Here is a 27,772-nt window from a genome sequence, read left to right on the forward strand (position 1 = left end):
TTGTCAATTAAACCTTTTAATCATCCAGTTTCGATTTACACTGATCATCAAAAAACCACGATAGTCTTTTCACTTGCCGCAGGACTGTGCATGTGTCAGCCCATTTGGGACCAGTCTCCACCTCTCCTCCCTTCCCACACACACAGATACACACACATCACCCCTGCATGCCACACCCACAGGAATGGCAGAATTGAAAGAAAGCATCTATTTTCCTTCAGTGAAACTATCAGATTTTTTTTTCATGATGATCATCCTTGAGAGAGGAATAGCTTCCCTAAGATTCTTCTCTGAGACACTGCCAAGAGGCCTGAAATAGGGGCCCTCCAGGGGAAAATGGTTTGGGGGAAATCAAGGAACAACTTAAGGGGGGATGCTGAAATAATGGGGGATTTTTTAAAAAAATACTTCGAGAAAGGGGGCTAAAGAGAATGAAAAAAAACTATCCTGAGGAAACTGCTCCTCTGACAGGCACCTCAATTAGTGCAGTTTTCATGTACGTTTCAATTTTACTTTGGGGAAAAAAAACTTTTGCATACACCACTTATGAAGCTCTAACTGGCAGTGGTAAATGGGAACTTTGTGTGGGACTGATACAGCCTCATATTAGATGTCCATGTGGTAAAAACCACACTCTGAGGAACATGCTCGCTGTTTGGTTTTTAAAAAAAGAAACACCCTTTCAAGATGTGGCTAAGTGCTTTAAATACACCCAATTCCTGCTCAGATACATCAAAAGACACAATATACCCCTTGTGGGCCTCAAGCACTCTGACAGCTAAGGAGACCAACAGGAGAAAGAACTGTTGTTGATACAAGATGCCACTGGGGGAATAGAGCGAATTTGGTCACCTGTTTCTAGCCCAACAAGGACCTTATTTTACGACCAAGAAGTTGGACATTCTTGCTTCCTTCACAGGAGTGGTGGCAAGGTAAAATACCACTGCTATAGGCAAAAATTTTACAATGCATTCTCTCTTTGCATGAGAATGTGGAGTCAAATTAAAGGCATCTATTTAAAGGCAGTACGGAAGCAAACAGCTTGGTTGGTAAGACAGCCATGAATTATGTACCATTGACACAATACATCTGTCCTGATCACATAAGCAGCCCAGAGAAGGGACAATTCACCAGAAGGAGGAAGATTTTCCATGGTCTACAGCAGAGTGAAGGATCCTGCAGGATGAAGGCTACACTCAGCCACACCAACCCTTCCAGACATGAGAAAGGATGCGGCAGAGGGCAATGGTGTTAAAAACAATGTTTCAGGAGCCACAACTGGAACGCAAACCTGCCTCAGTGACACCACAGTTTTCTTCTTTGGTTGGCATAGCCCAGGCTGCATTGAGATTCCTATTCGAGGCCAGAAGTTATTTCTTGTTTGTGTTAGTCCCAGGATACAGTCACTGCACTGCACATTACGTGCTTTTCTTTAGAGAAAGTGCCGCTGCCTTGCTTAGGATCTGGAGGTGGAAGAAGACAAATCCATTCTATTATGGTTTGAAAATACGTGTACATGCATATTTTTATACAGAAGCTGCTGGAGATGATGGGAGTTCTGAGACACTGGGTTGGCGAAAGGTGATTTCTTATATGTGGGGCTGGTGTCAAAGATTAGTGTCAGAGAGCTACTAGATCTGGGTTGCAAAAAGCTAGACAATTACTGGATAGCAACGAAGAGAAAACTAGCTTCTGCTGCCTTCCAGATTTGCGCAGCCCAGATTTGCTAGCCCTAGTATTACTTGCTAAGATTCACATCCCTGCTGAGAGGTGGGAGAGAAGGCTACCGCTGGCTGCCCAAAGCTGCTTCAGCATGCATCCTGAGGGTTGCTACAGCCCCTTATGCTTTGCAATATTCCAGGACATCCTGGAGTGCAAAGACTCATCAGCACCTAGAGTCTCTTTTCTATAACCAGGTCCCTTGGAGCCAGTAGAAGTACGGATTTGTTGCTGAAAGGATTATTTTACGGCTGAGGAGTTTGGACGGTTGAGGTTAATAAACAAATGCAAGAAAAGGAACAGAGAGAGAACATATGACCTACTTTCAAGAACAGGGGCACCGATTCCCCAAATTGCACTTGTATTAAAATGTTTCTACAACAGGGGTCTGAGGTTTAGTCTCACTACAGAAAGCAAAATGCCAGAGAACTGTAGGAAATCACCCCCCGACTTTAGTGAACAAGTTCCTTCTTGTATATACATGCACATACTGCATAAAATAGTGTATTTTATATGAATAGTGTGCAGTAGTAAAGCAGTTCTTTCTAATACACAGGTTTTGAAGCATCCAAGAGTGCTGGTTTTCATCTCTTAACATAAACGTGGTTCACCCTGTCCCTTGAACTCACATCCTTTATTACTTTTTCTCTGAGTTCCTCATGAGTTAAAGGTCTCTGGTCTTCTTCTTGTATTAGCTCATGGCCAAGTCTGCAAACAGCAAAGAATGATCTGATTAACGCTGTCCTAAATACTACAAATCTGCCCTTTAAAAAATACCCTGTTCTTGAGCTATTCTAAAATCTGATTGCTCCTATGAGATTAGAAGAATAAGGGAACATTGATTTCATATTCTTCCCAAGAGTTTGGGCATCTATTATTTCCTCTTCTTTAGTTTAACCCACTAAGTGGATTTTGCTGTATCCTATTTTATGTACAACTAACTCCACATAGGCTAGAAAGAAGATTCAGAAACTGGAGCTCTTCCACATTGCTATTCCTATTGGCCTTGACCTCTAAATACCAGAATCAAGGCATCAACAATGCCTCTGCCACACTTACGCCCCCAGCACAGAATAAATGTTACAATTTGGGAAATCGTCCTCTCTGTTTTATAACTTCACGTGTGGGCCTCAACACTCATCAGAGAGAGGTGTATCTCTTAGCTTGAGCATCAGACAAAAGTAGTTTTATTTCAGAATATATCTTTGTTTTGTGCTGATTTTTTCCCCCGTCTGCTTCTTTTTATTTGCTTTGCATTCTTATGCCGAGCTGTGGATGCTCCTCGGCTTTAATGTATATGCTGCTTTTCCTATGCATCTAAGTTACAAATCTGATACCAACTGTCTTAAAAATAACTATATAAAATCTATTCTTTAAAATCCCACCAATCCTAGAGTTTAACCCAAGCTTCAGAAGTCTAGTGTCAGAATGATTCACCCCTTCTGATCATGCGATCTTTCCTTGCAAATAATTATCCTGGCTGGCTGCTTAGATCCAGTCCCCCATGGCCTTGAGCCCACTGCTTTATCTTAATACCACAATAACTTTGCAATCAGGACTTTGCTCCTCCTCTCCTTTAAATCTGAGGCTCTGTTGCATCCTCAAAACAATTTTGCTCTTTCTTTTGTACCATTATCCCCTATTTCTGATCTGCCTTTGGAACTCTCATCAAATCCATCCACGAAGCAGTTTTTTCAGGAAAGCCTATGGCTCCCCTATCCTAATTCCCGTAACTTGCTCTCCGCAGCAAATTATAACCAAGCCCAAGTGTGTAGGGTACGGATCCCATATTTCATTAAGCCATCAAATGCTTTGATTTTTGGTCAGGTTGTGTCAACTCAGCCAATAGCAGTTTTAAACCATGATTAATGAATTGGCATGTGGTACAGATCTGGCCAACTGTGTTAATAAATCATGCTTAAGTAAACCACGGCTAGTGCAGCCTTCCCCAATTGGGCATCTCTAAAATGCACAGACTGCCACTCTCAGAGTGAACTCAGTCATTCTTTCTTTGTTTTAAGATTATTTCCCCACGTCACCGTTTATACTGTAAATTCAGGACAAGGGTTTGTTGTTTGTTAGATGCCATGCATACTCCTAGGGCTATTTGTATAAATTAAAGTAGTAATAACAACAGTGACGTTACAGGCAAATGTGATCAACTCTCCGTGGGTCAGGGCTCTGTGTCCCACCAAATGCTACCAAAATATAGCTACTACCAGCAGCCCTGCCAACAATGTGGGATGCTGGGAGTTGTCCATAATATCTGGAGAGACAAAGATCCCTCACCCCTGATTTAGTCCAATCATTTGCTCACAGCAAGAAATCCAAAGCTAAGCTTCCCTATCAGATGGCTGCCCACTGTGTGTCTAAGGACTTCTGATGAGGCAAAGCCCAGTGAATCAGTTCTCGTCGTGAAGCTGCCCTTAATGGAAAGAACATTCATGCAGCGTTCGCCTGAAATCTATCTTTCTACAACCCAAAGCCCCTAAGATCTTCAGAAGGTTAGGTGACACCACCAAAATAATAGGTTTCCCATGCCCCACTCTGATTTTAACGTTGAAGGTGGGGGCACGCTGAACAGAGGCTAGTAGAATATCCTATTGGACTGTCTGCATAATGACCAGCTCTCCTTACCCAGCTGTGGGTGGCCGAATGGCGACTGCAGTTGGCCGCAGCCCTGGTGTCTGCCCCAGGAGCAGCTGTGCTGTCTCCACAGTATCGTAGGGCTCATTTTTGTCCTGAAAAGAGACTGAATTTAGAAGTAGGGAACAAAAGACCATTCTTCACCTCCACTTAAAGATTTACACTAAAATAGAAACACTGCTACATGTATTAATCTGTCAGAAGTGGTCAGCGTGTGGCTCTTCAGATGTGGCTGACTATCACAGCTTTTAAAAGTCCGAAAACATACTGGCAGTTGTAGTTCAGCCACATTTGGAGGGCTGCAGATGACCCACCCCAAGGTTACCCCATTCTACTACATCAACTAATGGGTAGCCACTATTATTAAAATTTGGGGTTTATTTTAAAAGTTTCTACCTCTCATATTTGCAAAGATACGTTTAAAATATATATAATCATAAACTACTAAAAATCTGGGAAGGAGCTAGGTAAAGCAGAGGTAATTTTACGCTTTCAGCCAGGGTAAATTCCACTGTACAGTGTCCAAATAGCAATAGTTCCTGGAGAGGGAAAGTGAGAACTAATAGGGACATTATACTGGACCTAAGTAGACCTATGAACAGGAAACAACAGAGCTTATCCTGTAGTTTCAGTCCCATATTTTTCCTGTAAAATCTCAATGGATTTTCATGCAATTAAACATTTTCCAGGTTCCTGTTACAGCAATCAAATCTGGCTGTGCAACCTGGGAAAAGTAACCTGAAAGTCACCTCTTCCGAACTGAGGGAAAAGACCCATGCAACACTTTCTCCACACGGGAGGAGATGAGAAACGACCCATCTCCAGCCTTGTTGTTGCCTGCATACCTCAGCCGTCTTGTAGGAATATATTGTGAGCAGCTCATTAACCTTCTGTTCAATCACGCTCAGGTAAATGGCAACGTTCTCATCCTGAGTGGTCGTTGTCCCCCCCAGCACTTTTTCCAGCGTGGAATGGTCACACTGCAGTTTCCAGAAGAGAGACTCAATTGCTTTGAGGGGGGGAAAGAAAGGAAGATGAATCCTGACACTTGCCAATAATTTCCATGTCCTTCAGAAAGAAGCTAGAGATCTACTAGGAGCAGTTTCCCTCTGCCCCAGTAGGTAAGAGCAACCGATATCAGCTCTGCGCTGTACCTCTGTGGAACTTGCTTCCAACACCAATTCCATGGGATAGCTCTTGTCCCATTTTCTGACTAGGAGTTGGGTGATGGATGGTTGGTTAGTTGGTTTTCCCAGATAAAGGAAGGTTGAAAAGAAGGCTAGCAAAAGAAGTGACACCCCCTGGTGACACAAAGTAACACAACCCTTTTAAAGGCCCATTTGTCTCCTGCCAAAGTTACAAGTTGCATACGTGTGTAGTGTTGAAAAAAAGTCTTATTTTGTTTGAAGGTACTGGCCATCAGATCCACTAGGTAGGTCCAGGTTTTCACATGGGGGGGGGGAACCCTCTCTCTTTTTGCCACTATGCCCTTCAAATCCCCTGCCCGCTAACCAAAGATGGGTGTGTAACCTGAGGCCTTTGGATGTTGGACTGAATTCCCATTTCCCTTGGCCATGTTGTCTGGAGCCAATGGGAACTGTTATCTACCTTGCCCACCTTCCTGCTCAAAGAAGGAAGCGTCTTTCCACCCCCAGGCTTTACCATCTGAGCTATTCTCAGCCAGCAGTTTTGCCTGTTGATCAACAGACAATCAGCCAGTCACAAACCAGTCCTCTGAGTCTCTTCTTATCCTCCTTTCCCTCTCATGATCCCAACTGCGTCAGTAGCTACTGAAGCTCGGTAACTACCACTCTTGTTTCCCTGGTGCTAAAAGCAATAGAATAATGTGATCATCTCTGGGGACCAACATTTATTGGAAGGAGGACATGCATAAGATAAATGAAGCCTCCACATCACTACCTTAGGTTCAGGTGTGTCACACCATTTGAATAATGTTGGCCTACTGCTTGTTTGGATCATACACATCTCCACATACTTGCTGCTTTTGCTATGAGAGTGCAGCATCTGACACAGAATATGGCAAGGGTGGCTAACGTAGTGCTCATCAATGTCAATGTGTGAACATCACCTTTGAGGTCCGTTGAGCTTCCTGGCTCCCCTGATATTTCCTGCTCATCATCATAGGTGGCTACAACATAATGCTTTGTTTTGAAGTCTGTGTACCTCACATAAATCAATTAAAAATACTCAAGGAAAACAAGGGTGGTAGGGGGCACCCTGGGGCACCAGATGGGATGGGGAAGAGCTGTGGCACCAGTTTGGCTTCTGGTAACTTAACTGGTAACCTGGAGTTCTATGGTTGGCTATGCCCATCCTGGGAAAACTCTAAACAGGTGCAATAGTCCCAAAAGGTATTGCATTCTTGGAGTAAAATTTTTTAAATAGCTTTTAAGACAAGAGCAAGTTCCCAGCTTGCAAGGTTTCAGAGAAAACCTTGTTCATTGTTATCCAGATTTGCTTAACACAACCGCTAGTAAGCCACCCCTTCTTTTTCTCCCCTCCTCACTCACCACTTTTAAGCTGCTCCCAAATCTTGAGATGCTTTTTCAGACTCTGCTCAGCCTGATTGGCCTGTTTCACCGTCTCCTCCTGTCTGTCTTCAGTTTCTTGGAGCTTCAACAGCTGCTGGGCCTCCCTTTGACCATTCCGCTTTTGAATCTCCTGGATCTCATGACAAAGCTGGAAGAGCGAAGATAAAGATGGAAGGAGCTTCCTATTTTTACCAATCACAGAGACCGTCTATTGCAGCCCCCTGCCTTGTGCAGGAATCTACTACTACAGCATTCCCAGCAGATGGCTATCCAGCCTCTGTTTAAACACCATCTCCCAAGACAGTCTGTTCCACGGCTAAACATGTCTTACTGTTAGAAAATGTTTTCTGATGTCCAACTAAAATCTCCTTATCATTTAAACTTGTTTCTTTCCAGACTTCTGAAACAACCCTGAACAATTCTTCCCTGCCGTCTACACAACAGCTGTACAGATATTTGAAGATAGCTATCAGGTCTCCCCACAGTTTTCTCTTCTCCAGGCTAACAACAGCCAATGTTTCCAACTGTTCCTGTTGCTCCTTCCAGGTCCCTCACCATCTTGCATTCACATGCTCCAGCATGTCAATGTGCTTCCTAAAATATTCTAGACCTGATGCAGAATACAGAGGAATGACAAGTTACCTCGATCTTGACTTTTGTCGATGCAGCCTAGGATGGCATTCCCTCCCCACCTTTTTTTTTTTCAGTGACATCACACTGTCGGCTCATGTTCAGCTTGTGATCCACCAAGACACCCAGATCCTTTTCACATGTACAACTGCCTAGTATGGCTTCCCCCACCCTATTCATGTGCCTTTAATTTGTCCTATCTAGATGCAAGATTTTGCTTTTGTTTTTGGGCAAAAACCAGCAAGATGAATTTCAACTATCTTCCAACTTGTTAAAATCCTTCTGAATCCTGATACTGTCTTCTAAGGTGTCTGCTATCCCCCATCTTTGTCACATCTACAAACTGACAATCGTATTTGCTAACTCCTCATCCAAGTCATTTATAAATATGTTGAACAGTGCAAAGCCTAGAATGGAAGCCTGGGGTACTCCAGTTACTACTTCCCTCCAGCCTGTGATATAGACTTATGGCTGTGATTGTTCCAGCCAAAATGGAGTGTTCCATTATCTCTGCATCCATCCAACAGCAGCACAGCCCAGCCCACACTTTACCGTCTTCTCTACCAGAACCTCATGAGAGAATGGTTGACAGAAGTCAATGTACACTGTGCCCACAGTATTCCCATAGTTAACTAACCTGACCTCTCTATCGTAACAGAAGATCAGGTTGGTTTGGCAAGATTTATTGTTTTTAGACCCATGCTGGTTCCTGCTGGGCAATGTGTTCTTCTCTAAATGCTCACAAATTGAATGCTTAATAAAAGCTGTTGCAGAATCTTGCCTGCCATCAAGGTCAAGCTGATCTGTCAGGTCTTCTTTTTTACCTCCTTTTAACAATATGAATATCTGCACTTCTCCAGTCCTTTGGTACTGCAGCCATCCTCCACGAGTTCTCAAAAATCACAGAAAGAGGACCTGAGGTATTTAGGTATCAGACTTCTAGATATAACTGACATGGTCTGGGAGACTTAATGTATTCATGGTAGCTAGGTACTCCCTAACCATCTCTTTACTTACCTTGGCTTGCCACTCCCTTCTTTAGTCAATTGTTCTGCTTAGTTCCATTTGAACACAGTTCTGTTTTGGGGAGAAAACTAAAGCAAAGTAGGGCTAAGGAACTCTGTCCTCTCCCTGTCACCTGTTACTATCATTCCATCCTCACCAAACATCAGATCCCCCCTCCATTTCCTTTTTTTACTGATAAAGGCAAACCGCCCAGAGTCGTTTTCGAGATAGGCGGTAGAAAAATACGATAAATAAATAAATAAAGGCCAAAGAAGCAGCAGCAGCAGCAGCAGCAGCAGCAGCAGCAGCAATCTTTGTTTTAGTTTCCTATGCAAGCCTAAATTCCTTTCTGCTTTAGCCCCCCATTCATTCTGCAGATATTAAATACTTCCTCCTTAGTGACTGCACCCATCTTCTGTTCCTATACATGTCCCTTTTAACTCACAGCTCAGTCAAAAGCTCCCTATGCATCCACGATAATTTCCTAATGAGCCCACTCTTTTTTCTCTCATTGGCATGATGCAGGATTGGACTTCTTTTTGAGAAGTTCCTTTTATGGGCTTGGTTTCCTCAGAGTCAAGAGGCTGAGCCTGAGGGGCCTGACCCATTAAGTTACCAGCCTCAGGGGTCAGCAGGCAATCAGCCCCAAGTGGCTGACTCAGCAAAAAATCAACAGGAGCCAGTGCAGGAGCAGTTAAGCAATAAGGGGCCTTATCCTGGCAGAGCACCTAGACCTAGGATGCATCAGCAGCTTTGGAGAACCAAGCAGAAGAACTCTACTTGGCCCCTTGAGAATCAAACACACCAATGCCAGTACTTGAACCCCACTGCATCTGGCCTATGTAAGAGCCAGCAGCTGGTCCTTCATTTGAAACCATTTGCCAACCTTGACCTGTGTACCTCTGACATTACTTCCTACTTTGTTACCTGACTCTTCGCTCTTCTATACGGACTGGTTGATCAACCTTCTTGGCGTTTAACTCTCGGACTCTCGTCAACTACGTCTGCTTCTCTGAACCCATGCTCCATCTGCTTCTGGACTAAACTCTCAAGCAAGACCTCATTCTTCTGTGTCCTTTCTGAGGCATGCATGTGCTTACACAGTTGACTCCCTGCCTGCCTTTGTATTGGACTGCTTGCTACTCACCAGTAAACTCCTTGTAAAGCAAGCGACATGTGGGCTCAGTCTGAAACAAGACTGTTCCAAATGCTCTTGTGCTTTCTTTGAATTGACAAGTTCTGTCCAAGGGAACCTACCCAGAACTTCTATAAGCTTTCTAAAATTAGCTTTCTGAAATCCAGTGTGCATACAGAATAATATCCAATTTCTCTTCCTCTATTATCTTGAAACCCAAGATGACATGGTCACTTCCTCTCAAAGTTCCTAGTGTATTTACCTCTTCTTCCAGCTCTTCCCTACTGATTAGGAACAGATTTAGGAGAACTGATGCTTTTCAACCTTCTGGAAAATGAAGCTGTCAGCAAGATCCCTACGGAATTTTGGGGACCTTGAAATCTTGACCAAATTAGTTTTCCAACAGATGTCTGGGAAATTAAAGTCTCCTATTATTACCATTCCTCCTCTCCAGAAGTTCTGTTATCTGGTCCAGGAGGAAATTATGCAGATCTGTTGCCTGGCTGGGTACTCTATGGCACACCTCCACATTAATTAATATCTCTGTTGTTTCCTCTGCCTTGTATTCTTATAGAAATACCCAACTGTGCCCCATGTTCAAATTCCTGCATCTCCATACATATATGTGCTATCTTCACGTAAAATGCCACCCTTTCCCCTCTGGCCAATTCCTTTTGAGTAAGTTGGATCCTTCAGACATTGCATTTTCCTCATGAGTTTCATCCCACCAGATTTTAATAATGCCTTCTAAGTCATACTTGCATTAATACTTCCAGTTCTTTCTATTTGTTCCCCAAACACTGTACATTTGTATAGACAGCGGAATTGCTGAGTCATGTCACTTGATATATTTCTTCCTGTATTTTGACTGCTTAGAATTGGGTATGATGGAGGTAGAACAAAATCTCATAAATAAGTATTTGCAGTTTCATTATCGGATGTCTCCACATCCTGCATACCCTTCCCACTTCCATTCTCAGTACTTGGTGTTGCACTATTGTCTGGGGTCTCTTCTCCCTCCCTCACAGGATTCAGCTTAAAGGCAAGGCACCTTCACACACATTTTCCCCAAATCTCACAAGGTGCATCCATCTCTTGCCAGGAGTCCTTTATCTTGGAAATCAAAGAATCCAAATTATTCCCATTAATCCCAGATGTTTACTTCCATCTTTTTTTCTGCTGTTTCCTCATGACAATGCCTTCATCTTGTCCCCAGCCCATGAGTGAGACAGTCTCAAGTCATCTTTAGCTGTGTCAATGTTCAAAACAGCATTTTCTTATGCTGACATCAGCCAAGGGTAGCCTCAGGGGGCATAAAATCTCTTAGGGTTTGTCACCCATTTCCTTGGCAGGAAGTCAAGTGACTTCAGTAACTGGGAACAGAGGCAGTGAGGCAGGATAGGGATTGACAATGATTGCAGGAAATTGTGTGATTTACATTTCCATTTTTTTTCTTTGTCTCCTACCTTTAACTTCTGTTGCCCATTACTTCTCATTCATTTCCTGCATGTTACATAATGCTGCATCCCCCGACAGGGAATAGCATGATATGTTCATAAGCATATAGGCATTTAGAGCTTTCTGCTAATTCAAGGATGGGTGGATAGCACTTCAGTTCAGCAGTTGGGAAAATCACAGAGGCAGTCGCCTATGAAAAATACTGCCCTTCTCAAAAACGAAGAAAAGAGCGAGAAGATGAATGAAAAATTAAAAAGAAAAGTGATCTCTTCCACTCACCTCATGAATTTCTTCCCATAGTCGGTCCTTCTGGCTGTTTTGCTCATTGACGTAGTTGAACTGAGCAAAATTCCGTTCCCTGTCTATAGAGGGAAGGAAAAACATTATAGCAGCCCATCTCTTAATAGTCAGGACCCAAATACCCAAGGGGCATTGGAGGGGGAGAGGCTCCCAAATATCCCAGTCTGGTGGGCTCTTCCTGAGCCAGGTGGGCCCAGGCAGTGAACAGTGTCTAGTGCAAGATGATCCTTCCTCCACAGTAACTGCCATTCACATACATCACCTTTAATAAATGTATCCAGTGCCATATTCAGATTTTTTGAGCCAGTGAGCTCCAGGAGTTTATCAAAGGTATTGCTGTAAGATTCAAGCAACTCTTCCTCACTATCTTTCCGTCTGCGTTCTTCCTCTGTTGAGAGAAAAAAGAAAGAAAGGAGCCCCGGTTCTTCCTGTAACAAGTCATGTGCTAAATCTTCTTCAGTGCCACTTCCAACTTTGCAGTGCTCAAAAACAGTTGAAACCCGACCCACCTAACCACTGGACATACGTTAAAAATAGAGGGAGATCGTCATTATTTAATCACATTTCGGCAGATCCACAACATTTATAGTACATGATTAGATTGTTCTATCAATACATTTTTAATCAAGTTTTTCCAAACTGCCAAACTTGGCCGCTGAGTGCTGTCAGAAAAGGAGTGAGTGGGGTCATGACAAAAGCTGGATTTGGTTTCGTTCATATTTAATATGGTCACTCCCAAGTCATGTCTCTAATTACTTTTCCCTTCTGTCTCATTAAAAACTACAATTAGATAATAACTTCTGGTAGTCTCTCAGAGGGCCACAGTTGTGCACCACTGCATTACAGTAACCCAGTCATGAGGCCATCATAGAACAGATCATTGGAGCCAAGCTATTCCCACTCAGAACCACTGCAATTCGTGAACCAGCAACCATATACAAACCAGCCGAAAACAACAGAACACTGATTCTGAACAATTCTTATGCTGTTTCCAAGCAACATCTTAGAAGAGGCCTTTGTCCGTTTCCTAAACAAACTTTCACATATCAAGTGAATGAAGCCTGCATCTTGTCCTCGCTGCACTGTTTTTACCCGTAAGCACATTTAAAAACAAAGAGATAAACTACTAAAACTCTTAGGACAATCAAGTGCCCTTCTTTTACACCCCCCTTTACTAGAAGTACAAAGTATTTGAGGAAATAACTGGCAATGGCTTGCCTCAATAACTTAACAGGGAGAGCTACCCAGAAGTTAGGTATAGAAGATTGACTGCCAGAACCGTTGGCTTTTAGGTCAACAAACTTTTCCTGGAGAAGCAAGGACTCTCCCTCAAAGGTGCCTTTCTACAAGCTGGAAGACACCTTCCCCTGCTAAAGATGGAAACACTCTAGCCAATCATTTACTCAATAAATACACACGTTTCTTTGCCTTGGCTTTCAGTGCTTCTTCAGTAAAGGTCCTTTCCTGCAGCTTGATGTTGATGAATTCAGACATACGCCTGTCATTCTCTAGGAAGCGCTCCAATTCTTTCATCTCAGACACATACTGCTTTAAATCCTTCTCTGCTTTGTCCCGCAGCTGGCCCAAACGGGAATGAGCTTCATCTCTACATTTATCCCAAATAAGAAACAAGGGCAAGATTTCAGAGATGGCCAGAACCAAGAATCCCAGTTCCTAACCTCGTGATAAGGTCAGAGCACAGACTATTCCCATTTTGCAAAGAAGCTTGAAGGCACCTGTGGGCCAGAAGGCTTCACCCAACTTTAGCCCAGCAACCTTATCACAATGGACAGAGGGCATGCTGAAATCCCTGGCATCTCTAATTAAAAGAATTTCTGCTAAGTTTGAATCCCGTCTTATCCAGCCTGAGGCCTTCCAGAAAATCAAGTGAAAACTTGAATAGACAGTACACTGCTTGATTTGGAAAAAAGAAAAGGGATGGGGGTAGGGAACAGAACCCCTAATGCCAGTGAAATAAACTTTATTCAGCAAGCTGAAAGTTTACTTCACTAGCACTTAGGACTCCAATCCCTCCCTTTTTTTGCTCCTATTATTGCCTGCATTTCCATCCTTGTGCTTTTGTTTTGTTTTCTGGTACTGTGCTAGATAGATTGGTGGCCTAGTTCAACCCACACAGAAATTCATGTAAGGGCCATATTGCCAATCAGCTTCATTTTATAAAGGTGCGAGGACCAGGTGTGGCAAGGTCAGAAGCAAACAACCTGAGCAGAACATCAGAATAACAAAGCGCAGGGGAGTAGCAGCTCCTGCCACCCAAAAGGGGAAGGCCCCTGCTCCACTGCACGGCACAAGTTTGAAAAATAGGGCAAGAACTGAGCCTTGCTTCTGTTATACGTAGGGCTGCTTGCATTTTACCCTTGACATTTCCTAGATTTCTTCTCAGTGGTTTTCTTAGTTTTTGCTGTAAACACACTAATCACATCCTGAATCACAGCCCGCAAGCACAGGCATCTGAAATAAGCCATGGCAATGTCAAAATGACAAGTGTGTTGCAATGTCCCTGCACACATGACACAATTAGGTACTTGCATTAGGACATCGGAGATGGTCATATCATTTGTGTCAAGATGCATGTGTTGTCATTGCCCACCTGCTGCAGATGCCCATGCCTGCTAAGGTTCTAGTTCTAGTCTTGGCTGGGAAAAACCTAACGGTAGTCTAACATGTACAAAATCAAATCCTAATTGTTATGCTCTATATGCCCCCAAACTAAATGACATGCGTTCAGCATCTGAATCAAACTAGACCCTAAGGACTCAGGAATCCAGATTCCTAGCTCTGCCTGCTATATTATACTGTTAACCTTTCTACATTATTCTGGGATGCATCAGGAAAGGAATGGCAGAAAGCATTTAATGTGAGCATCATGGTCCCTGTTCCAATGTTCCTGGAAAACATCGTAACGGGTTCCCATGCCATGGTGCTGACACGGGTTGCTATATGGGAGGGGGCTGCTCCTGTTCCTTGTACCAGGCTGCGATGCGAAGAGTGAAGAATGAGGAATGCATGTTTGGGTTATCTCGCCTTGCCAAGGACTTTTCCCGCAGACCGGCAGGAAATGTTAGGGGCACCTGCAGGGCATGGAATTGTGTTGACTTTGGGGGGAGGGACTGAAAGCCGTTTGGGGTTTTATTGGGAGACATCCCGTGCTTTTACTATTCTCAGTTTTGCCTGTGACCCTGCATAATATTCATTATTAAATCAGATATCCATGAAAGCCTTGTGTGAGTCTGATAGTGATTTTGAATAGGCAATCATTACAGTGAGACAATACCATCCCCAACATCCAATTAATTGAGACTGAGTGCTGTGATTTGCTTAACCAAGTTTACTAAATAAGCTACAACTGGCTGGACTCTAAGCCAAAATCATGGTTTACAAACCACAATGGCTGTGTTCCACACAACATGCATAGCATGATGTACACCCAGCCTGAGTTTCTAGTTCTTCTGTTTATGGAAGGCTAGGAAATCCAACAGTAATGGACTGAGAACTGCAGAACGAGAGGTAGACTTCATGATTTGGGAGATCAGGGAATCAGCTGCAGGCTACAGTGCGCTAGTCACCTTTAGCTAAAGTCACAATGCAAGATTACCCTTATTGTATGGTTTGCATATATTTACATGGGGCACAGAATTTCAGTTACCTCAAAGCAGAATGTTATTTTACATAATGTAAATGTCCACCTTTGATATTAGAGGTCAGAGAGAATATTAAAAGTTTGGACTTGGGAGGAAGCATGGTTAATAGTTAAGAAGCTGTCACAATGCACAGATAGGGAAGAGTACCCTTGAAGAGTATCCAGAAGCTTCAGCTGGTGCAAAATGCAGAGGCATAGGCCATTATGTGTATCCTTAGATCAGTGTTTCTCAAACTTAGGAACTTTAAGATAGGTGGACTTCAACTCCCAGAATTCCCGCATTCTGGGAGTTGAAGTCCACCCATCTTAAATTTCCTGAGGTTGAGAAACACTGCCCTAGATGGATACACATTACACCTCTGCTCCGTGAGCTGCATTGGCTGCCAGTTTGCTTTTAGGTCTAATTCAAAGTGCTGTTTTTGACTTTTTAAAGCCCTACGTGGCATGGGGCCAGGTTATCTGCAGGACCCCCTCTTCCCTATTACAACTACCCATCCCATCAGGACTGGCAGGACAAGCATGCTGCGGGTCCTGTCTGCGGAAGAGTTCATCTGACAGGACCTAGGAGACAAGCATTTTCTGCCATGACACCCACCTCTGGAACATCATCCCTCCTGAGCCTTAGCCTGAGTCTAAGTTGAGGTTAGCCTCAGCTTTACGGCCTTTCGAAAAGCCCTCAAAATGGGGTTTTTACAGCAAGCCTGGGAATCCCTTGATAATAGGGAGCCTGCACACTGGTTGTATTGTATGTAACATCTTCCCTCTCATGGTCTCGTTTTATCTATTCTTATTGTTTTAATGAGTTTGTAAAATGTTTTAATTCCCGGTTTTATTGTACGCCGCCCAGAGTCACCTCACGTGAGATGGGCAGCCATATAAATTTGACAAGTTAATTAATTAATTGGGAAGGCAGTGTGACATTTAGGCAGCAATCATGAACTAGTGGGAAGCACAAGGCATTTTGCAATATAGGACAGCATCTAGATCCAGGGACACGTTCCCCACAATGCATGAGCATCACTTTCCTCTAACCTTGCATCATAAGCTGCAGAGGATGTGCTGACAACGGTGACTATGGTGTTACGAGTATCCAGCAGCTCCTGAGAGAGAGACACAGAGAAAGAAATCCTCTTTGTTGCAACACCACCTTACCTTTCTGCATAAAAGTTCCATGCCCTTCTTGAAGCCCAGACACTCTACTCATTCTCTCCAACTCATTCCCTCACTCCACTCATTCTCTCCAAACTATCCTCGCCTACAACTTAGCAGCAGGTCTATTTATACATTTTTCTTCCTAATTCTCTTCTCCCTAAACCCTGATAAATCTCAAGAATGAAATTGGCTTGATTATTATCCTTTAGGGTGTAATTCCACAAGCATAAATTATCCTATACGTGCATTTGGGAAATCTGCAATGGCATCAAAAGCTGCAGGCTCTACTTCCATGGAACAATTCAGGAAATCAGGTTATCGTCAACAACGAAGTAATCCGAGATTTGTTAATTTTTTATTAACAAATAAAACAAGATTATCCTCACCACCTAATGTCATACACATGCAACAGCTCACATTTTGGAAACTCTACAAAAAGTGGGTGAGCAAAGAATGGTTAGCTTGTGATTTTGACAGTGTTGGAATTTTCTGGACAATTCTTTTTACAACAAATGTATAAAGAACCCAATACAACTTAAAGCATCAGAATCTTGTCATCCAATTATGTTCCAGCTTTATAACCAAAAATAACTTTCCAAAATGCATTGTTAAAGCCCATGATTTCCTCTTAGCCAATAAAGTACCTCAGTTTTAAAATACCCAATAGCCAATCACACCTTTCCATTCTGGGAAAAAGTTCTTGCTAGGCAACTGAATCCCAGAATTCTGTAACAGAACCTCATTATCTTATATCATGACTCCAGTCTTCCTCTGAAACTCTGTTAGTCAAGAATCCCAACAATTCTTCCCAATTTTCTCCTAAATTGACTCTACCTTCTCTAAATCTTTATACTGCTGTTCAAAGCGATCATGTCCAGCTCGGAGAATTTCTAGATCCTCACGTAGCTGTGAATTCAAGACGAGCTGAGAACTGAATTCGTTGGAGATCTGGAAAGAGACAGCAGAGTGAAGAGAGTGTGGACCACCCACAAGTTCTGGCATCAGCTCTGGGTATTCCTGATCATTTTTACCTTATCTAGTTGGTTTTCTACTGTCTGTATCCTTCTTTGCAAATGGGTTCTCTGTTCCTGGATCAGGGCATCACTGCCCACCACCTGCTTCCGTTCAGCCAAACGGTTCTCCCAGGTTTGGATCTATTACCAACAGGAAAGGAAATTAGCTAATGGAGGTGAAATGCAGGTTAGTTTCAGACCCGAGAAATTTAATACTCTGAGAAATCCATGTTCTCTCAGCTCCTTTGCTCTAACGTTGAACCTGGGGCTCTAAATGCCAACTCTTGCCGCATTCTTCATCCCTATATTTAACCCAGAAGGTCTAAATCTTCTTTCAGTTTCTCTTGCACCAATTTCCAAGTTCTCTTTGCCTGGATGTGAAAGAGACAACTGGAAGAAAAAAGACAGTATTCTCTTAGAGCAGCTTTTGCCCTATGTATGAGGATTGTAAGTGCTAGAATTCTCAACAATGTGACCAAAGGGCTGAGTATTTTAAGAACTGAAATCCCAATACATCCAAGGGATGCTAGGTGGGGGAATGACTGCCTTAGATGTTTCCATACTGCCTCTAAGACCTTGTATCAGTACATGCCTGTCAGTATCTCTTGTTCTTTCATATTACAACATCACCTTCCTAAGGTCCCAGAATCTTAGCTCTCCAACCTGCTGCTTCATCCCATTAGACACTACTTCCCTTTTAAAAAAGTAAGTCTTGGTTCTTATCCCATCTCTCTATACCTCCTGATCAAGCCGAGTCATCCGCTTTTTTTCTTTAATTATTTGTTCCTTTACTTCATCCCGTTGAGTCAGCAAGGACCGGAGAGCGTCACTTTTGACTTTTTCTTTCTTCTGGTTGGCCTGGCCCTCAACCACAGCCTGCTTGTATCGCAGGTCTTCGTTCTCTTTTTCCAGGCGCTTGACCTCAACCCTGTCCAAGAAAAATGAGGTGGAGGTTTTCAGAGGTGGTAAGATAACACAGCAAGATGCAGCCAGGTGGGCATGTATGGGAGCTTCATGGCAGCGATGATGCTGAGTTTTGGTTGGGATTGGTGGCAGCGCCAGTTTAGGAGAGTTTGTGGCACAGGCCAAGGAAAGATTAGAGGGCTAAGAATTTACAGCTGAACATGTATTTCCCAAATTGTGAATGAGGAAAGATGGGTAGATGGAGATTGGGGCAGAATGTGCATTTAAAAGAGATCAGGCTTAGACAATCCACTCTAACACAAATTAAGAAATCCGTGAGCATAATTGGTTGGGGCAGATATGATTGTTGGGTTGATACAGAATTTGTCACTGTAAAATAAGCAGGGGAAATAAGGAATACATGATTCCCTTAAAGGGTGTGTAATTTTTGTATGCCTAGATAGAAAACCAGGAAGTTCTCCTGATAACAGACAAAATAACTAGTCGATCAGCAGAGGAAAGAAACTAGGAATTCTGGATTCTCTGGGAATGCACTGGATTAAAAGGATAGGATGAAGCTGGATAAAATCCTTCATCAAGACTGCGTAATTCAGCAAGCATACATAAATGTAGACACCAATTATCCCTACAAAATGGATGTATGTTTATATAGCTAAGTGTGGGGTGAGCAACATGGCCACATATATTAAATAAAAGCAACTCATATGCATTCACAATTGTCAATTTTATGTTGCTAGGAGCATAACAGTTGTCATGTGCATCAGTATTATGTCAACATCTGGATCAGCATATGAAGAGGGAAAGGGAAAAGAGACTGATTTTTTTTAATGTTTCAATTTTTAGTCTTCTCCTTGCAGTAAGGCATGTAATAACCAGACTTTTTCAAAAACCAAAATTGGAAATGAGAGATCAAAAGATGGAAGTCAAAGAATGCATGTGGGGTGTCATCACTAACCAAAAAAAGATGAGGCTAAGAAAATATGAAATTATGCAGGACTGAAAAATAAGAACTCAGCTAATCTAAAATGTTTAAGGCTGGAAACAAACAACATGGATATCTGAGGGAAGTTAAACTGTTTGTAATGGTGCTTCTAATAATAGCAATTAAAATAGATTTTGCAGATTTTCTATAATTTCTAAAGTCTGTTCAGTTAGGTATTTTATGACTTCTAGAAATTTTGAAGTTGACACCAATCAACCCCGTGGCCAAAGTAGGGGATGAAGTCCAATGCATTTGAAGGACGGAATAGACGTAACAGAGACATTAAAAAAGTACATAACAGACCATGAGAAGCCTCTTCCACATCACCTTCATTTCTCTTGCCCTGCCCCCAATATAAGATGAGGTCATTTAAAATATAATTGTTTAACCGCTGTGTAAAAAGGTAAAAAAAAAGTAGCTCCTCCTCCCACCCTACACATGCTGGAGGTTTTACAACACATTTTGAGAAATGAAGAATTGGTCAAGGATGTTCAATTAAATACATACATCTGTCTGCGGATGGTTTCACGAGACTCCAAGGCGTAAGCATGGCGGTCACCTTCTAAAAGGCGGAACTGGCGCTGCAGCTTGGCCAACTCGCTTTCAGCTGGCAGAAGACAATGCCGGGGAAAAGGCGGGCGGTTGGGGAGGCAGAAGAAAGAAAAGTGGTAAGAAAGAAAGCCCAGTATGGTCGTTTGCCTGAGGTCCCCTCCCAATCTCTGAAGGGTGGAGTAGGGAACCCCACTTATCCCACCCAGAGCAAAACTGGAGATCATTGAGGTCAACAGCCCCATCACCATCAAAAGTGGTTGCACTTCTGATAATTAAGTCAAATTGGCCAAAATGACTTTTAAGAGAGCAGAAGAGAGGGCAGGATCAGGAATCTTATTTCTGTTTTGTTCTGTGGCCCTGTCCAGTCAAAGAGATTTGCCAGTTTATGTAATGATAGAAAAACATCTCCAAGACTTGTCAGAGGTAAAAGCTGAGTGAAAATACATGTCGTGAGCAATACGATGTTTTCAAATTCTGTGGCATTCTCAGCTTATAGTACAATGATTTATGATCCTCTGCATAAACAGACAGTATCTTTTTTGGCTAATATTAATTTTCTGGATCAAGCCAACTTTCAAGCCCTGGTTTTTGTGCCTAGATGAAAGATGGTGAGGGTCTTGTAGGTGGTCACCAATCGCTTTTCTGCTTCCGCTTAATGCACCTATGTTACTTTTTAAAATGTACCCTTAAGAATGCAGAAAACTTGACGGTCCCACTTAAATTCAGTATTGTCCATGCCCAATCAATATATGTCACTGTCTTATCACAATCCCCCTATACTCTTCGGAGGTCCTCTGGCCTAGATTGTTCCTTGAGGCCTATCCAGTTTGCATAACAGCAGGCGAGTTACTCTTGTTCTCATATACCAGAATATTTTATTTTCCACCAATTTCATGCAGTCAGCGCAACTGCCAAGAGTACCAAAATCTACACTGTTTCACACAACTGGATCCCCCATATCCATATGGGAGCTAACCAGTGAGAAAATGATTCCTGCTTTTCTCCAGGATCCTTTCTGAATTTCAGATCATATGCTATGGGGTCAAACTGAGAGTACACAAACTTACTATCTAGCTCAGAGATAAACAATATAATGCTCAGAAATACTAAAGTAGCCACAGATATCTTACTTGCTGACCTGGCAGGTCCCTCCACCCCAGTTGACTTGTTTTTTTCAGAAAAAATCTCATTAAAAATGTAGATGAGAAGCTGGCTTGCTGCAAAGCATCAACTTTATTTACAAGAACGTATCAAGGCCCCACAGGCTTTGCTTGAAAATAAAAATGGTGCTTGGCTTGGACATGTGAAATACTTGCCTAGAAAAAAGGAAGGTAAGTTGGAGGATAAAGAGCATTAGGGAGATCTGGGGGTTTGTGGACAGCAACCTTATTAATTTGCTTTATGTTCATGGGCATTTGGAGATCTCCACCCAACTCAGAAGTCATTTGGTGCATAGGCAAACCTCACCCCCACCCCAGGGGCAGGCCTACTCTGAGCAAATGTTTCGCTGCTCCTGATCGGGACACACCCTTATTCCATCCATCTGCCTCTGTTTCTGTCTTGTCTTGGACACTGCTGAACTCAAGGACAGGCAGACTTTCTTGCTCATTCTTCATAGTTTAATGACTCACTCCCTGGCTCCTCATACCACCAGTGACTCATGCCCACATCTATCCCCATATGATAGCAAGGACGTTTTTTGCTTCAGCGGCTTTAATTTAGTTCCAATTTCAAAACCAATACACCATGAGGAGCTCTGGCTTAACTACCTCATAAAACTTACCAAGGCATGTGGAAACAGCCCTGGTGCCCTGGTTCTGTTTCTTTGGCCCCTTTATTTGGACACAAAGAACTTATTTCTTGTTTATTCATTTTCAAAAGCTGGCTTCCTTGGCAGCATTTTAATTTGGCTTGGGAATGAGCTCCCAATCTCTTCCAGTCAAAATTAAGGGAATACGGTTACTTGGCTGATTGAGAGAGATGCAAAGATCCTCTTACCTCTACTTTTGTTCCCCACCCAATTTTGCAGTATTGCTTGCTACTTTCACATTGCATTCTGTGGGCCTCAGCTCAGTGAGAGGCTCATTTAGCTGGGCACATCTGCACACTTTACTACACAACCTACATTTCCTCAACTTTTTTTCTCTAAAGGTTTCACAGCTTTCCATGGTAGTATATCAACACTTCTGAAACAAAACCACAGCAACACCTCCTGTCAAATACCCTTTATGAAACTGTCAAGCTATATTTGAGCTGAGTATATAGATATTTTATAACAGGTTTAGGCTGAGAAAAACTGCAGCATATAAATATATGTTGGAATTCTGGGAAATCTTCACTAAATCTAAATGTCAAAAATACACTTGCTCTAAGTCCTCAGCTACTGCTTGCCATATCTTTTGATATATGGGGATAAAGGGCTTTCCAACAGGATAGAAAAGCAGGAGAAACTAGAATTATTATTGCAGATCCCCCATTAGTGACTATACTGAGAGTCATCCAATTTTCATGCCAAAATAACAGTAATGAGGACAGACTAGATCAACTCAATGACAGCAGGATGCCAATGGAAGTTACTCCAAGTCACTGCTAGGGAAATGGCTTACAAGGAGGACAAATGCAACTTTTGGATTGCAGCCTGACACAATCACTTTGGAAGAACCACTGTCCCAGTGAGCTAGGCAAAACCGGATCATACCTTCATCAAATCCAGATATTAGCTAACAGAATATAACTAAATATGAAAGCTTCTTTTCAGAATCAGCTCAAGTATATTAATGTCAGTTATTGGAGACCAAGTATAGGCCATCATCATCATAGAAACCAAATACTGGATTTAAATACATTTGACCAGCAAGTCTTAAATACTTAAGACCTAATCTTAAGTTCTCAGTATAAATAAACAGGTACACAGAACATGAACCATAGGATAGCTTCCTGCTTTCCTATTTCAACACTTAAATCACATTACAAGCTCATTGCAGAAGCTCCAGTATCATTAACGCCAATGCAGAATCTGGCAGTACAGATGGTTCCTACTGCAATAACTTCCTCTTCTCTCTTAAAAGTTTTCCATATATTCTAGGTCCTCATCACCACCACCACAGTATCTTCTTCCCTCTCTTGGAAATTACCTAGGCCTTCTGGGTCCCCATCACTACTCTCCGAACGAAGGCTTGAAGTAGATTTGAAGAATGGCATCTTCAAGTTCTACCTGCTGATAGAAAGAAGAGAGAGAGAAAGAGATGGGAGTGTGTGTAACAGAGACAGAGAATTGAGAAACATTATGTCACTTTCTGGGAATAACTGCTTCATGAAGCTAGTGTGTGAAAAACGGTTAAATGCCTCAAACTGCAATTAAGGAGACCCAAATTCAAATCTGCTCAGTCATAACATTTCCCTGTGACAGGTTCTGCACATCATGCTGAGCCGTCATGTGTTATGCATATGGCTTAGCATGTTGATTAACATATTGCTGTTGTAACACTGATTTATGGCTTGGCATGTGGTACACATCCAACCAATTTGTTTTATCCAACAAACCAGTTTAAGCAAACCATGACACTGCAGAATATGCATTAACTTCAGACCTGTTTTGTTCTTTTGGTTTATGGGTGAGCAAAGTGTAGTAACCCCTATAATGTCTCATTATTACCTAAGCCATTCACAGCTGTTAAAAGCTGTTGGTCTGCACTGTCTGAAGGTCATGTTTTAACCTAAATAACTATTTATTCCACCAAAGAATGGAAGATGCCTATATACACTGCCCTAAGACCTCTGAAGGAAGAGCAAATTAAAATACAAATGACTAATGTTTAAATGGCAATAGGAAACAACAAACTAAACACCTTTCCCTTAAACATGATGCTCCATAAAAGTGGGTATTACAGATATTCCTACCAAAAAAAAAAATCCTCACCAGATGCTCACTTCTAATACTTAGTATAACTTAACCTGTACACTCTACTGTGTATCATCTTCCTTTCATCTTCTCAATTCAACATTATTATTTTTTTCCATGACCATCTCCCAAAATAGTGCTATAATTCTGAAATGCACAACTTGTAAATATAGTCATTTCCTGGTTGTTTTGTGCCAGCTAAGAATTGTATGTAATGGAAAGGCTTACCAAAAGTAGCGACATAAGCACCCTCTTTTTCCATGATGGCATCAAATGACAAATAAAGGTAAACATGCAGAGGACAGAGTGTAAACACTGTGAACTAGAAGGATCTTCTGCAAAATTATTTGTAATTCTATTTGAGGAAATATTGAAAAGGATTATCTAGATCTGTATCAGTTAGGATTCAAACCTGGGTATGGGACCAAAACTGTACTGGTTGTCCTGCCTGGGAACCTTTGGTGAGACTGGGAGGAGGGAGCGTGACCACCCTAATCTCGTCAGATTTGCCCATGGCTTTCATACCATCCACCATGGTATGCCTCTGGACCAGTTGCAAGAGTGGGGGCCACCATTTTCTAATGGTTTTTCTTCTTACTAAACCACCAGTTTCAATCTTGGGGGGTGGAGAGTTTGAGCCCCTGGCTGCTCCATTATGGAGTGCCACAGGGCCTTTTCTCTCTTTTTATTCAATACCTACACAAAGCCACTGGGTGACACCATTCAACAGCAGGGGGTGAGGTATCATCAAAACACTGATGATACTAATCTTAACATTTCTGCACTGGGCTAGAGGGATGATACAACAAAAAGCCTCACTGGGTTATTTGGAAGAGTCCGGATAGGGAGGAATAGGCTGGACCTTAGCAAGGTAGAGTGGCAGGTTCATAATCTGGGGGTTCTCAATCTAAGGATGAAACAAGACTTCCTATGTGATATGAGTAAGCCTGAACATGGGACATGTGATGTAACACTGTCTGTTACTGCCACATTTAAAATCTGGCTCTGACAAAGTCTTAGCAAATGAGAGCATGGAAAAATCTAGTCACGCCCATCTCTTCTCCAAAAGTGTTGAGACTACAGTTCCCAGAATCCCCATCTAATATGGCCCTAAACTTCTGAGAGTTGTGATCCCAGCACATCTGGAGTGCATCAGATTACAGAAGCCTGCCTTCCAGGTTCACTGAACTGGCTGAAGAACAGGTAGAAATAGTTACTTTAGCAATGTTATTGTAAATGTCTGTGTAATTGAAGAGACAAACCACTTTTCATAAAGTTAAAAATTGTGTGCATAACTTTTCAGCAGTTTTTTTTATTATCTCCATTGCTATCTCACAAATTACCTAAAGGACCACTTGAAAGACCTGAATTCATCAGTGATCCCAAGACTGTTTAAAAATTATCTCTCTAGCTTCTTAGCCTTATCAACTTTCCCCCAAAAGAAATATTCCATATAATACAAATACCACTTTTTAATGAAACAGAAAACGCATTCCATCCTCCCACTAAGATTGTTTTTACTTAAAGCAACTCAAGGAGGAAACTTCATCTGAAATGCAATTATTTGCCCAAGAACATTCAGGAATTCGTTAGAAAGAGTTCCATTTCAATATCTTTGCCTGAATTTGACTCAGTTCAAAACCACAGAACCTCCTTCAATTTTATCTGCACATTCATCACCGTCTCCCAAACCTTTCCCCTTAACCTAATAATTTCCTGGCATCTGAAACCTGAATTAAATCAGTGCTCTCTCCCCCACAAAAAACAATAAAAGTACCTTGCTCTCTACTGGAGAAACCCTATGACAAATATACAATTAAAGTTTAGGCAGTCAGTATTTTGGTATGCTCTGGTATAGTCTTCCGATCTCTCCTGCCAACATCACCCGTTGCTTTTGTTCACTCAGTTGTTAGCAACCATCTCCAAGAAATGCATCAGCTTTCCACCAATCCTGATGAAAGATGGGAGGGGAAGGAGAAAGTGTGGGTTATACCCAACTAATTCAAGAGATTCCTTGATTCGCTTACGGGTAATTTAGGATGCCAACCAAATAAAATGGGTTAAAAACTAGAGGTCAGAGCAGGAAGTTAAGAAAAGAGTTACACTGGGAAAGAAGGAAGGTAAGAAAGTGACAGACCCCTTGACTTTTAAAAAGAAAAGAGGAGTTTAAGTGTGTGATAGACAGCTGTCAAACAATAGTTCCAGCATTTGCTAAGAAGGCAGTAGGTTTGAGTGAGCTAAGCAAGATTGCACAGGAATATATATTTATTGCAAAAATCAAGAAACTTTTAGGTTTACCCAGGGACAGTGATACATTTCTCCATTTCCTATCCCCATCAACTACTCTACAATCCATACATTTCTGTAATTTTCTGTCATGTTATATGCTATAAAATCCTATGGCTTTCAAGTTATACCGACATCCTGTTCAGGCTTATCACTGTTAATTGTCACTAGGTCTTCAAAGTAACATCAATTGCCTAGTCAAATACTGTACCATTTCTAAACCTCAGGTGTTGCTCTATTCTCTGTATATTGTACCCATAGTGGTGTACTTCGTACACCCCAAAACCTTGTCATGTGTTTTGCCTTAAGTTTAACCCTCACTCCTGGCTACTTTCTTTTCCAAACTTTTCCTTCTTGGACTTCTGCTTCTTTACAGAACAATGCCACATTCCACTGCTCATTTCAATCGGATCTTCCTCCAGTGCACGTGTAATATGGACTGAAAGACCCATGAACAGAGTAAGAACACTTCCATACTCTGCACAGTACCTTAATGTTGAGGTTGCCACTTTATTACATCAGTCTTATGTGCTTACATGCCTTTAATAACACGTCAATCTGCCCTGAAAATATAGACAGTATACTAATACGTCAAATTTGCCTAGGATGCACCGTCAGCAGGCTTTAGGCAGATACTCCCATTATCCCCATGGCTGGTCCACAGTCCTCAGCATGTTACACTAAACTCCAGAATTTGAGACCCCAGAGGTTAACCAGCTGAAATCACAACAGTTTGTGCCAACTTATGAAGCTCCTACTACACTGTGTGTAATTAAGCAGTATCAGTGGTTCTTCATAGGAGGCACCAACCCTTGGGGATAATTCCTTTTTCAAATTCTGCTGGATAACCCCAAAGCCTGACCTCACCAAATTCTATCTAGTCATGGGACTCTGCTGCTCATGCCAAGGCCTCCCCAGGTCACTTGAGCCCCCAAGGCCCTGGCAGGTCACGCTAAAGCCCCACACCGCCATGTGATAATGGGGGGCAGTCGCACCCCCAACCCAACAACTCATACCAAAGCCCTTTCAACATGTCAGCCCTTAAGGTCCTGGAAGGCCACACTGGAGTGCTGCAAAGTCACGTGGCTAGAAATAATGTTCGTAGGCCCTGCCTGATCACAGCAACCCGCCCAACAGCCCCCGCACCCTCCTTCCCGCTCTCCTTCAACCTACACTGAGGCTCACGGCAGGCCTTAAGCCCCACCCCTCCCAATAAGCCCTTCCCCTTACCTTCCAGGCCTGTCCTCCCACTGCGCATGTGCAAGCCTAACAGTTCCTTCCCTCCTTCTTTCCCCCTCCCTTGCAAGACGCTCGTCTCCCCCCCCCGGCCTTGGGCGGAGTCTAGTTGAGGGGCGGAGTAGGGCGGCGCGGGCGGGTTGTCATGGCAATTTTCCATTGCTGAAGACTCATACAAAACCACATCCTTCGCTCAGTTTGTCCCGCTGAAGCCAGTTGCCACGGAGACGGTTTTCGGAAAGGAAGCTGGCAAAGGCGGGGAGATCAAGGGGGACTGCAAGAGGGGAAGAAGGTGGGGAAGGAGCAGGCAGGAGTGTGGTGGAGACGCGGGGAAAGTTTGCATCAGCCTCCTAATTTGGGGGGATGGGGTGGGGGGTGGAGTGCGCCCGAGAGATGACTAATGATGTACATTTTCTGCTCTGCTGGCAAAATGTCACAAGCCCCACAACTGGCTGTTGCTCAACCTTTTGTTAATACTGCCATTTCCAGTGCCAGGAGATTGATGATAGAATTAGGGTGGTTATTGTCACAGTTGTGATTACATTTTTGTTAGAACCTGCCTTAGGAACATTAGAGGCGATGCAGGAAATAAATTTCATAGATAGATGGACAGAGCGTGT

At 42.6% G+C, this 27,772-nt stretch overlaps 1 protein-coding gene across 1 annotated transcript; it reads right to left on the reverse strand.

Annotated features, from left to right (window-relative positions):
• ODAD1 (outer dynein arm docking complex subunit 1) lies at positions 1-27,188 on the reverse strand. The gene is made up of 16 exons (XM_063301209.1): positions 27,147-27,188; positions 25,408-25,581; positions 22,864-22,946; positions 19,685-19,784; positions 18,010-18,199; positions 17,290-17,412; positions 17,093-17,206; positions 16,139-16,206; positions 12,864-13,051; positions 11,708-11,833; positions 11,425-11,507; positions 6,897-7,065; positions 5,211-5,374; positions 4,357-4,460; positions 2,349-2,427; positions 1-1,463 (listed from the first exon to the last, which is right to left on the reverse strand). The coding sequence occupies exons 3-16, from the start codon at positions 22,928-22,930 to the stop codon at positions 1,419-1,421; spliced, it is 1,620 nt and encodes a 539-aa protein (XP_063157279.1). The 5' UTR covers positions 22,931-22,946; positions 25,408-25,581; positions 27,147-27,188; the 3' UTR covers positions 1-1,418.
• Between the last annotated feature and the right edge of the window lie 584 nt (positions 27,189-27,772).

The sequence above is a fragment of the Candoia aspera genome, chromosome 4, assembly GCF_035149785.1.
Source record: "Candoia aspera isolate rCanAsp1 chromosome 4, rCanAsp1.hap2, whole genome shotgun sequence".
Lineage (NCBI taxonomy): Eukaryota > Metazoa > Chordata > Lepidosauria > Squamata > Boidae > Candoia > Candoia aspera.

Bases quoted from the DNA above. Each gene is read 5' to 3' on its own strand.
- ODAD1 (XM_063301209.1), bottom strand. From the start codon at position 22,930: ATGCCATTCTTCAAATCTACTTCAAGCCTTCGTTCGGAGAGTAGTGAT. The intron at 17,413-18,009 runs GTATAGAGAGAT...TGTTGGTAATAG, and splicing joins TGACTCGGCTTGATCAGGAG to ATCCAAACCTGGGAGAACCG. The intron at 17,207-17,289 runs GTAAAAATGATC...GTCTCTTTCCAG, and splicing joins TAGAAAACCAACTAGATAAG to ATCTCCAACGAATTCAGTTC.